The following is a 12,341-nucleotide window of genomic DNA, read 5'->3' as shown; positions in this document are numbered from 1 at the left end:
GAGGGAAAGGGGCTCGTTTATAATTTATGAGTTTTAAATAATGGGCCAAGAAAAAGTCTGGCTTGTGCCAAAGTGTCTTTCTCCTCTAGATTGCTGATGCTTGTACAAACATTGTAAAAATGCCAGCGATCTCACTAAAGTAACATTACTTCTAATAATTAGGTTATCATCACGGACTTCTATCACGTTACAAACGAGACGCCTCTGCCAGAGTCACGGAGAAGAAAGTGAATTTATTTACAATAAGATTCCCCCTCGCACACGCTCCTCCTCCTCCCCCGCTGGAGACCAAGTCTGCAAACCCCGGCTTGCCGCCACTGCACAAGAACAAGGGAGGCCAGCACGCCTCGGCGGCACAGTGCTGGCGCTCAGGCGGCGCCTCTGGAAACCCCGTCTTCCTCCGGTCTGGGGAAGGGCTATCTGTACACGGCCTTTTCTCTCTTAACGGATTTTATGAAGGACTAATAGTGTAAGTCAGAGCAGACACTGTTTGAAGAACAGTCTACAGAGCACGAAGGTGGAAAACACTTGGGAAAAGCACGTTGGGTTACACCAGGGACGGCCCCGCAGAGATGGTGCCGCCTTGTCATTTTGCAGCTGGAAGCAAATGATGAGAGACACGTCGTGTTTTCGAGAACACACAAAAAAATATACATGGACAATTCCAGTCGTGGGTACATCAATTACAGAAGGCTTGGAGATACAAACATATATATATACTTATGGAATATCATAGAAGTATAATTCACGAGTAGTGTCTAGCCTTACTTTTCATATCATTTGTATATTTTGATCGCTCCAGGATGGAGCTTCTAAGAAATGATCGTGTGAGGACTTCCATAGAGAACAATTTTAGGGCTCAAAATGGTTAAAATATGTTTCTGACCAAAGTAGTTTATTCTGTTCTCTTTTGTTTACACATCTACAACACATATATCCAAATTTGCTTGGGTAAAAGTGAAATTTAATAAAAGATACACTTTTTCAGCATAGTACAACATCATTAAAATTGCACAGAGGGGAAAATAAAACTCTAAGTGGTATTTTGAATCATTACTGTCCAGCCAAACACAAATATCTGAAGACAGAGAAGAAGAGAGGGAAGGGGAAAGAGAGAAAGAGAGAAAGAGAGAAAGAGAGAAAGAGAGAAAGAGAGAAAGAGAGAAAGAGAGAAAGAGAGAAAGAGAGAAAGAGAGAAAGAGAGAAAGAGAGAAAGAGAGAAAGAGAGAAAGAGAGAAAGAGAGAAAGAGAGAAAGAGAGAAAGAGAGAAAGAGAGAAAGAGAGAAAGAGAGAAAGAGAGAAAGAGAGAAAGAGAGAAAGAAACTTGTCTGTGTTGAGCAGAATTGGAGGAGTTAAAATATTCCTCACAATAGGAATTCCAGGTCCTGTCATTAGAGGATGGAGTAGGAGTTGCAGTGTTTGTCAAACTTGAAAGTTACGTGTCAGATGGTTTTGTGGGGAATACAGAAGATCTGATTAATCTTTAACTCGACACTTTTAGAAATAGGTAAGAGTAGACTTCTCGGAGCGACATGTACCGTCAGGAAGAGACTTTAATGCCAACCTTTACAGAAAGTATCTCTGTAAGTCCAGTGAGGGATTCAACACAGCCGTGTAACTAAAGAGGAGAAAACACGAGGTTTCAGAGCACCGTTCTTTTTTTTTTTTTTTTTTTTTCCTTTTTTTCCCCCTTTATTTTCTCTCCCTTTTTTTTTTTTTTTTAATATATATTTTTATTCTTCCCCGTGTGTTAGCTGTCCCCTTCACGGGACCGGGCTGTCTTAGGCTCTGGGACTCTGTCCGCGCCCCGCCCTGGCAGCTCCTTTTCGGCTGTATGTATCTGATTGTCAATTTTCTTTCAAAGTTTATTTTTATGATAAAAACAAGAGGAAAAGCTCGGGCTTCCAAAGATGTCTAAAAATTTGATTTATGGTTAGTATAAAGACAACAGTATAAATAACAAAGGAGGTGGCAGCTGCTGCACGGATTGCTATGGAGACCCTAATGAAATTAGCACTATCAGAGGGTTTCTAATATATTTGTTTTGCGTTAAGCTTCTAATTTCTTTCCTATTTCAGATAGCCAGAATGTAATGAACAACAACAACAAAAGTAGAAAAAAAGAAAATAGCCCACCGAAAAAATGCGTGCGACAGATCCCTAGTCAATAAATAAATGCTAACCTCACCGAGGTTTTCGTAGGCAGGATTTGGTCTGACTCAAGATGGCCAAGCCTCGTAGACCGCCTCCTCCCCGCGGCTGCGCTCCCAGCGCGGAGGCGGCCCCGCGGTGCCAGCCGGGCTGAAATAAATACTTGAAAAAAATACTGCGCTTTTTTTTTTTTAACTTTTTTTTTTTTTTTTCGAGTGTAACGGCTCCTTGTGTGACGCCACGGTTTGTTTTACTCTATTATTGACTTACAAGTCGCTGTCTTAATTAATCCTTACATAAACTACAAACACCAGCCACTGTTACAACTGTTCAAGACTACTCTCTCAACTAGCTCAGACCGAAGATACTAAATAGGTGAAATGTAAGTCACCACGGACCTGGATCGATCTCCCGAAGCGTTGGTGAATAAACTCTACAAATAGCCACATAAATACATTAAGACGAGGATAAATAATCAGTGATACAAAAATGTCTCGCTTAAAATAATAAATACGTATCATTTAGTCCGCTGCGATCCTCACGTTACGGAAGAATTCATAAATTAACTTCTCTGAAATAAACTCACACGCGGGCAAGTTCCCACCGCTCACAACTGGTCTACAACACCTCAGCATGACGCGCTGCTAACACTAATGGATCTCTAAGACTTACCTTCAAGTACATCATTACCAGCTTATTAGTCCCTTGGTTTGCAGTATATTGCACTGTCATGCTTACAACAGCTAGAAAAGGACGGCTCCTGCTCACGGACCTACTCGGGGCTGCGGGGAAGGAGGGTGGTGGCTCTTAGGGGAGGCAAATCCGCTAATACTGCTGGCACCGGCAACACGGTCACGTCCGAAAAGTGAGGTAATCAGAGGCGAGCCCGCTCCGCTCGCTCCCGGCCCGCTACAGATGCGTGAGCTTGGGCGCCTCCTGCATCCGTCCCTGAGACGTGTGGTGAGAGGAGAGGTCCGTGTAGGTGGGGTGGGGGTCGCAAGGTCCGTGGTGGTGGCTGCCGGGGATCTGCGCGGCGCAGCTGTAGTCCACGCTGGCGGAGGAGGGGTGCTGCAGGTGCCCCAGGTTGAACATGGGGCCCGAGGCCGGCATCGAGTCCACGAAGTTACCCCCGACGTAGACGGGGCTGCCCTGCAGGCCGGGGTTGGCGAAGCCGCCGCTGCTCTGCAGGGGGTGCGGATCGTACTCCGCGCCCGCGTAGCGCTTCTGCTGCGGCAGGCAGCTGCTCAGCGGCGCCGTGTAGGCGGCCAGCCCGTACATGCTCTGCTGGGACTTGGCGAAGGAGGTGGGCGAGGGGGTGTCGTAGCTGAGGCTGTTGACACCGGGGAGCTGGCTGGAGTAGCCGACGTGGTTCGGGCCGCTCAGGGGAGGGCTGCGGTCCGGGGACTGCCCCACGGGGGAGTGCATGATCCCTTTGGCTTTCTGGTCCTTTTTGTACTTCATCCTGCGGTTCTGGAACCAGATCTTGATCTGCCGCTCGGTCAGGTTCAGCAGGTTGGCCATCTCCACCCGGCGCGGCCGGCACAGGTAGCGGTTGAAGTGGAACTCCTTCTCCAGCTCCACCAGCTGCGCGCTGGTGTAGGCTGTGCGCACCCGCTTGGAGGCCGGTCCGGGGGGGCTCTTGTCCTCGCAGCTCTCTCCTGCGGGGAAGAGGCGCCGAGAGCCGTTGGTCCCCCCCGAAAGCCCCCTGGGGTCCCCCGGAGCCCCCCGCCCCCTCCCGCTCCGCAGGGGACCCGGGGGCGGCCTCCCCCCACACACACTCCCCCCACCGTCACCACCCCCCGACGGCGCCCCCCCTCCTCCCCGCTGCCTCCCTCCAGAGCCCGTCCAGGCCCTTCGTGGTCCGCTCCCGCCGCTCCTGGGCTTGCGGGGGGAGCGAGACAGGAGCCACCAAGCCGCCCCCACCCCCCCAGGGCCGGGACCCCCGAGCCGACAGCCGGAGGAAGGCGGGGGCCGGCTCCCAGGCTGTGCCCCCGGGACAGGGCAGGGGCGGGCATCGGGACGGGGGGGGATATGAGGGGCGGGTGTGGGGCGGCTACCTGAGGGGGGGCAGGTGCTTTTCTGCTTGGAGTTCTGCCGGGACTCCTTCATCCAGGGGAATATCTGCTTGCTGAGGGTGGCTGTGGAGGAGCCCGAGGAGTTGGGCCCCCCCTTGGCTTTCTTCGGAGGGGGCGCGCTGGGAGGGTTGGGCGGGGAGGAGGGCGGCAGCGCGGGGGGCTGCTGCTCGCCCATGCCCGGGGGCTGGCTGCCCCCGGGGCCGCCCCCCGCCGTCCTCATGCAGCTGCCGTTCAGCTCGCTGCCCTTGTGCGCCGGGCCGCGGCCGGGTGCCGAGCCCTGGACGGAGCAGGCGGAGGCGGGGTACTCGCCGTCCAGGCCGGCCGGGCCGTAGGGCTGGTGGGCAGCGCCGTAGGGGTAGGCGTCGGCCTTGCTGTACGTGTAGCCCCCGAAGAGCCCCGCGTTGTCGTAGTAGGCGGCTTTCTGCATCTTGCGCTCTGCGATCGCCAAGGCCCGCGGCCCCTGCTCAAATATCATTGACTGCCTCCCCGCGCCTCACGTCGTCGGCCTGGGCCACTCGCCGCCGCGGGAGCCACCTGGGGAGGGGGACAGCGGAGACACAAAAGAGACCTTCAGTGGTGGGCGCCTGCCTGGGAGAGGTCGGCCTGGCCCCAGCACATCCCGCATCCCCGAGTCCCCGGCCTCAGTGGGACAGGGGGAGCGGGGACAGCAGGAGTGGGGACAGGTGACACCATGATAGGATCAGGGGACACGGAGCAGGGGACACCATGGAAGGAGCAGGAGACACCGGGGAAGGAGCAGGGGACACCATGGAAGAACAGGGAACATCCAGGAAGGAGCAGGAGACGTCATGGAAGGAGGAGGGAACATCATGGAAGGAACAGAGAACACCAGAGAAGGAGCAGGGACATCAAGGAAGGAGCAGGGGACACCAGAGAAGAAGCAGAAGACACCAGAGAAGGACCAGAGTCACCAGGGGGAAGCAGGGAGCACCAGGGAAGGGGCAGAGCCACCAGGGCACGCTCTGGAAGGCCCAGGGGACCCCAGGGCAGAAGCTACCCAAGAAGGACAGCACTGCGGAGGAGCAGGAGCGCATTGTTGGGGCTTCCTAGAGACAGCTTTCTCGGGGTCTTTGAGGACCTGGGGTTCTTGTTGGTTTGTTTGCTTGTTATGTTTTGCTTGGTCTTTGGGCCGTTTCCTCGGGAATCTGGCAAAGGCTCCCAGAGAGCACCGCGGGGCCAGCCCCGCTCCACTGCCCGGGGACGCCCCGCTCCGCAACCACGTCAGGGGCCCGGCCACGGGTGGGTGCTGTCCCCAGAGCCCCCCCGGAGCCATTTGGGCAGAGATCCCGCGGGCATCCCCCACAGCCGCCCGCCGGCACGCGTGCGCACGGCCGCGCACGGCTGACATGATGGATTGAGCCGGGCTGCGGCCGGGCGAAGGCAGAAAAATCCCATCGCCTTTGTACACCCGGCCTCCTTCTTGCCCCGGATTCCTCCGGAGTTAAAGTATAACCGACGCCATTCACTAACTTCGCTTTGCACTATAAAGGATGTCGCAGGTCAGCTCCCCTATTTTAATTCAGTGATGAATTAAAATCACTCACCCGACGTTTCTCATCCCTTTCATTTGTCCCCATCAGAAAGAACCTGAGACACTGGTGATGGTTTTTAAGGGATGGTTTTCATTATAAACGCTGATTGTATGATCTCTTCTTTTACTGGCCTGCAAACTCATGGCGCTCCCCTCCCCGCCCCCCGATCAAGCCGCCCAGCCTGGAAATGTCCGAGGATGAGAGGTCCCCGGAGGTCCCAGTTTTGCGGCAGGGCGCTGCCTTTCCCCTGGTCGCACCCGGGACTTCTCTCTTGCTGCAGGACAGAAACTCGCCCGCAATCTGGCTACAGCTTTTTAGTATTCCCTGTTCTCAATTTTACGTGGTATTTTCCTTGTCGGGTTGTGTTTGCCTCTCACATTTTCAGTAATTTTAAAGATTAGCACATACTTCAGCTGACTGTATAAGTCTGAACCTCACCGTACCTTTCTTCAAGGTTCAGACCTATTAACATGCCAGAGAAAAGTAGCTCAAAAATTTTGAACAGTGTCTGAAAATTACCATTCTCCAGCCCGTATTAGGCAACATTACAATAGCACTACTCTTTCTCCCGTAGTAAATGGTATAGTTAAGTACCTAAAAATTCCCTAAAATTCACCGCCATACACGTCTGTACGGGGAGAGCTGCAGCCCTCAGCCGCTCTCGACAGTTTATCCCCGGTCACAAACCGCCGCCGTCCTTTTCTTCCCAGAACAAAAGCGTGGGATCATCTGGGAAGCAGATAAGAATGGGAAAGGAGCTGTTCTAGTCTCCTGGAAAGTTTTAGTAAAAGGATGTCTAAGGGAACGAAGAGTGGGGATTCAGATGAGTTTTAATAAACTACTATAATCTGGACGAGCCTTGAAAGTATTTTTCTGCAAAATAATTCTGTCGCTCATTTTCCACTTCTATCATCTACATTTTCGGGAGCAGTCTGGACTGAGGACTTTTGTTAGCACAACACTGCCTTGAGCGTATGCTTTTATGTGCCTCGTAAAATATAGTTCCCAAAAGAATACGCAGAATCTTAAGAAAGAATATTGCTGTTAAGCTGTTAAAAGCCTTATTTCTTTTCTGAAATACCAACTGCTTGTGAACTCTGCTTGAACCTAAAAAGGAGGCTATGGGCCATAAATCACATGGACAATGCTCAACTGTTTGGTGGCTCATCTTTAGATCTTAAAAAGAGAGAGAGGGAGAGAAAGAGGAAGAGAGAGACCTTTCTAGGTTTTGATTTTCCACGAGTGCAAGGCCCAGGGTGATGTTTTTGTAGGGAACACCAAAGCAGGGGCTCGACACTTGGTGGTTTGGCCAGAAACAGCCTCCAGGAAAAAAAGGTGACATCCAAATGGCGAGGCCGATCCGTGGGAGGTGGGCTCGGAGGCACTGAGGTTAGGAAACCGCAAAGTATCCATGTCTGTGTTTCGAATTTCCCTTCCTCCTCTCCAGAAAGGTTAACCTCAGCTGAACCGCTCGGCGTTACACATGATAATGGGGCTCTTTGTCCCGCCGCTGGTCTCAGCGCCTTTGAGGTGCCCCCGCCGCGGGGGCTCAGCACCCGCAGCCCGAGCCCCGCGCTCCGCACCCGCGGAGACCCGCGCAGGGCCCGCGGCCAGCTGCGCCCCGGCACTTCCATATTAAGCAGTTCTCTCCTAAAACTTCCACTACACTTAATTCTGCCGAGGATCAATATCTCATATGATACCGAATAAATAAAAGGCGGCGAGAGCGGCCTGTGGAGCGGTTATTAAGGCAGCCGGAGCTCTCAGGGCGCATATCAATGCACCTGTCATTGCGGTTTGTAGCAAAATTTATGACCGCGAGTGCTGTGGCAGTAAACGCTCCGGCCAGGAATGAAAAGGAAAACACTTCCCAAGCCCCAGCACTTTCAGAAGTGCAAAGCAGCCTGCGCGTAGGAGGGAGCCCGGCAAAAGAATTCCCCACTCGGCACATTTCCCGGCCGGCGGCCCGGAGGGAGCCCCGTATATAAGGGGAGCGCTGGGGCCGCCGGCGGCCGCGGCCGGCCCGCGGGCAGGGAACCGGGCGGCTGCCGGGACGGGCACCCACCGGCTGCCGGGGACCCGGCCGAGCCGAGCGGGGGCTCCCTGCCTTTCGGGGGGCCGGGGGAGCGAGGGCAGGGGAGGGCCGGCTCCGGCTCTGGCGGGGCTTTAAAGCAGGTCCGGAGCCCCCCGGGGAGCCCCCCTTCTTCCCAAGGCTGGGCCCAGACTGTGGCTGTTCCCCAGCCGGGTCCGGCAGCGAGCTGCGTGTCCCGGCGGGGCTTCCCAGGGACTGCTGCTCCTCGGCCTCCATGCAGCGACAGCCCCGGGAGCCTGCAGCCCCGGCCCCGCTCCCCGGCGGCTCTGCTCCCTCCGGAGGGGCCGTCGGGCCGGGGACAGCGGGAGACGGACGGAAAAGGAAATTTAGAGAACTCACCACACTTATGTTTTTTCTTGAATTTTGACTTTAACAGTGTGTGTAGGATCTTCAGGTTCCTTGGGATAATCCTTGGGCACGGACCTGCAACAAAATTGAGAACTCTCAGCGGAAGCTGGTTTGTTTTGGACTTTCTTCCTTAGGACTTTGTTAATAAATGCACGTCTTGTCCGCAGCCCCTCACCGTGTCTCTAAGTCCACGTCAGATCTTTTAGCAGACAAAGGGCAGACGCTTCTCTTCATTTATTAATAACGCTTTGGGAGAGGCGGGGAGCGAAGAAAAGAGCAAAATACCCCCGGAGAGCCGCCGCCTCCACCGCAGCGAGGCCGAGGGGAGCCGGCGGGGTCCGAGCCGGGGCCCCAGCGCCCAGGAGCCGCGGGCAGCCCCCGCTCGGTGGAGGGCTCCGCTCCTGCGGGGCTGGCGCGGGTCCTTCTCCACCCCCCCCGGCTCCCCATCCACCGGCTGAGACTGAGAGAAAGAGAAGCGAAGAGACCCCGACTCTGAAAATACACCGCAAACGTTTGTGGCTCGAAACGCGCATTTTGCATCTGATCGTGTAATGTGTCGAGTCAGGACTTTAAGAACTTAAGAGTGCCAGAAAATCCCCCACAAAGAAGCCCAGGTCATTATAAAGACGATATCTAGCAGCCATAAGCCTTTGAAATGACCTTTGGCTTGTATAGCAATAACTCACCACTTAATGAACAACCAACGGAAGCGCCTCCAATAGCTCACAACACAACAGACATTACAACTTTCCACCAAGTCTTCTCTCTCCCTACCCAAACCCAGTAGGATGCGGCATTCCCCTTCCAAATCACCTTAATTTATGCTGGCAAACTGGAGTTAGGGAAGTGGAGCTTCATGATTACACACGGTGCTCGCTCAGGTTCCTGGCCCGGGCCTGTCCCGGTAACGTCTTATATAATATATGCACGTGGGCGTACGTCAACTTTAAGTGCTTTATTTTTTTTAACAGAGATCATTAGAAATAGCACTTTACGGCGTGCAGGAAGAAAAGAAAGCGTAAGTTGGGTTGCACCTTAGCCCCTGAGCGGAGAGAGTGTAACACTGCACACCAAGTCATTGTTACCCGCTGTTGCTAAACGTGGTAAGTTTTCGTCTTGCGTCTAATTAATTATCGACTTCTCTTCCCTTTTCGAAGCAGCCTCACAAGCAATAGCCTCCTTGCTCTGGACATGCTTTACTTGGCGACAGGTTGGGCAAATACATAGATTTCCACGGCCAGAAGGAGAACCTGCAAAGTTTGCGCTGCGAAGAGGGGAGTCTCGGGCTCGCCGGGCTTGAGCTCTGCTCCAACCGAGCCGACTGCGGAGAAGAAGTTGCCAGAGCTCAAACCAGGGAAATCTTTAGAATTATTCAGGCGTGGGCCCAATAAAGGTATTATTGAAATTTTAGGTGAAGTTATAAGTGAGTGCTTCCATCGAGCCAAATGAAATGCTGCTTGCAGTAATTGGATTCAGCTGACTAACTTGGCAGGCCAGCAGCTTGGAGGCATACAGCTAAGAAAAATGTTCACTGCCTTTAACTTCTGATCGAGCAGAGCAAGACGCAACAGAGAAAAAAAAAAAAAAAAAGAGAGAGAGAGAGAGGAGAAAGACCCCCCCCAACTTTGTCCCCTGGCCCCATCGCCCTGCTGCGGCTGCCCCCGAGGAGGACTCGCCCGGGTGGCTCGGGGCGGGTGGGACCTGGCGCAGCCTGACCCCCGCCGCTGCTCGCCGCCACAAAGCGAGCTTTTCCAGGGGTTTCCCCCAAAACACACTGCCCGAGAGCTCGGCCGGGCTTCGGGAAGGCCCCGGGGTAGAGACGGCCGCTCCTGGGAGCCGAAAGCAGCCCAGGAGGGAGCTGAGCCGCGGGTGCACGCGAGGAGGCTGCGGGGCCCTTTGCAGCGGCTGCAGCCCCGCGGCCGCCCCAGGTCAGCCTCGGGCACCCTTCTGGCACCGCATTGATCACACCGCCCCAGCGCACGGCCACGAACTTCTCGGGAGACAAATATCACAGCGAGCCTCCCCAGCCCGTGCGGCTCGGAGGCGTGAGAGCAGTGGCAACGGCGGCACCACCACACCGGAGGAGGAGAGCAGCGGCCCCGAGGAGCACGGAGAGGGGAGAAGGCACGAGAAGGCGCTCGGCATGAGTATTTAAGACACCAAACGTAGAGGCTCCATTACCTATGAGCCTATTTCAAATCGCACTGTGCAAATCCACACGGCTACCCCCTGCCCGGCTACCCACGGCAACGAATTAATGGGATGCTCAATCTTACTTTGGCGATGGGAGCGTCCAGCAAAGTTGTCTCCCCCTCTTTTTTTTTTTATTTATTTAATTTTTTGGTTATTTGTAATTCCCTTCCTGAAACTACGGAAAATGGGGATAGGAGAGAGATAAACCTTTTCTCCTAGCCTTTGGGAAGGAGTTCGCTTTTTATTCAAACGGCATAATAAAAAGGAGATACAGCTTAAAACGCACAAGGAGGTGGAGATTACTTCATGCATTTGCAGCCGTCGTGGGCAGAGATTACAAACAAATTCCAGACAGTCCCTGAGTAAAGGCGATAATGCAGCCCCTGTGGTTAAAGGTCCCATTTTGTCATGCAGTTGCTTACCTGTGTGTCAATTTATCATAAACCTGGGCTCCTCACTTTTCAGGATCTGTGCTTGCAGCTCTTAGAATATATCCTTCACCCTTTGTCTGCAGACAATACTGTCCTAAACCTGATCTTGCGGTTTTACAGACATTTCCACACACCATAATTCCCGATAGAACGAAAACAGGCACAGGCTCAACTACCAATAAAAGAGAGCGAGTGGAAATCGGAATTTGTTGGGGTTTAGGAAAAAAAAAAAAATCAACACACAACCCTTTAGCCATCAGCCTCCTGGAATCAAAGGCGGAAACTGGCCGGCTCTCGTTTTGTTTTGTTTTTAAATCGTGCGGCCATGGATGAATTTGGGGGAAGAGCAGGAGAACCCCCTTTCTGACCAGAAATATAGGCACTGCCCTAAAATCCAGCCACATTCGCCCACGTGATCGCGGGAGCAGCTCGCCGGGGCTGAGGCTGGCCCGCTCCCCTCGCCCCCTCGCAGCGGGGCTGCCCAGACGGGACCGGGGGCGGCGACACCCCCGCGCCCCGCGCCCCGCTCCCCGGCCGCTCCGCACCGCCCCGCACCGCACCGCGCCGGCCGGCTCCCGCACTTACGCGCCCCGCGGAGCTGGCGGGGCCGCTCCGCGCCCGCCCGAGCGCCGGGGAAGAGGTGAACTCCGCCGGGTACGGCCAGGGAGTGGAGCGAGAGGAGGAATTGGGAACCGGCTGCACCCCACCGCCTGAGCCCCGGGCAGCTCGGCAGCAGCGCTGCTCCGGCGGCAAGGCGCCCGGGCCGACCGGAGAGCGCGGGTTTTTGGGTTTCTCTTTCTCCGTTCCGTGAAATATGCTGGGCTGCTGGGACTACCCCTGTCTGGAGGCTAAAGAAGCGTCGGGGAAGAAAAAAAAAAAAAAAAAAAAAGAACTCATGACATTTGTGCGTGTGTGTGTCTGCCCTGAGCCTGCCTCCCCTCTCCGTGTGTGTGTAGAGACACAGAGCAACCCCGGTGTATATCCGTCATGTGTGCCCACAAAGCTCCCCAACAATTCCAGTTCGGCAAAATATATATATATTAGCTTCTCTGTTTGATTTTCTAACATATCAGTAGCTATAAATACACCACACCTAATCTAACATCTGCTATGATTTCATTACCATCCAAAGCACGGGGATGTGACAGTAACGTATTACCTTACAATACTAACCGTAAGTGCATTGTAACATTTATCTAAATTACATTGCTTTTCCTGACTTTGCAAACCAGTTATAAAAAGATTGGAGTCCGGTGATGGAAGCGTAAGTTCAATGTAAATTATTGTGTACGGCTTCGGATTTATAATCCTATATTTCTTCGAAATGATGCACTTAAATCTCGCCTCAAGTAAGAGGCAATGGTTCTTTATATCCTTTTCCGTCAGCCATATATTTCGGCGTCTGTGTACTTTCGCAGAGCCCCCGCGCCTGTGTGTACACACGCAGAGCCCCGCACACCCCATGCCTTGTGCACGCTCGCGTGTGTACACACACGGCC

General features: G+C 53.9%; 1 protein-coding gene and 1 long non-coding RNA gene across 9 annotated transcripts in view; one reads left to right on the top strand and one right to left on the bottom strand.

Annotated features, from left to right (window-relative positions):
- Positions 1-213: 213 nt before the first annotated feature.
- The window catches only part of HOXD3 (homeobox D3), a 30,891-nt gene continuing 18,763 nt past the window's right edge, over positions 214-12,341 (bottom strand). For 3 of the 8 annotated variants that reach the window (XM_038182247.2, XM_072040977.1, XM_072040974.1), the window contains 3 exons: positions 8,210-8,293; positions 4,208-4,759; positions 214-3,808 (listed from right to left, as the gene is read on the bottom strand). In XM_038182247.2, the coding sequence (XP_038038175.1) occupies positions 3,060-3,808; positions 4,208-4,700 (1,242 nt within the window). In that variant the 5' untranslated portion in view covers positions 4,701-4,759; positions 8,210-8,293 and the 3' untranslated portion in view covers positions 214-3,059. Of the gene's footprint in view, positions 3,809-4,207; positions 4,760-8,209; positions 8,294-8,393; positions 8,523-8,904; positions 9,197-10,833; positions 10,853-11,427; positions 11,895-12,341 lie in introns of those variants that run through there. The other 5 variants (XM_072040979.1, XM_072040980.1, XM_072040976.1 and 2 more) reach the window with 5 other exon arrangements.
- Positions 8,962-10,893, top strand: LOC119717484 (uncharacterized). Its single transcript, XR_005267078.2, has 2 exons — positions 8,962-9,099; positions 9,190-10,893. It is a non-coding gene; the product is annotated as an uncharacterized lncRNA (long non-coding RNA).

Source organism: Anas platyrhynchos, chromosome 7, assembly GCF_047663525.1.
Source record: "Anas platyrhynchos isolate ZD024472 breed Pekin duck chromosome 7, IASCAAS_PekinDuck_T2T, whole genome shotgun sequence".
Taxonomy (NCBI): Eukaryota; Metazoa; Chordata; class Aves; order Anseriformes; family Anatidae; genus Anas; species Anas platyrhynchos.
The sequence above is the reverse complement of the archived record's forward strand: the minus strand, read 5'-3'. Positions and strand labels throughout refer to the sequence as shown.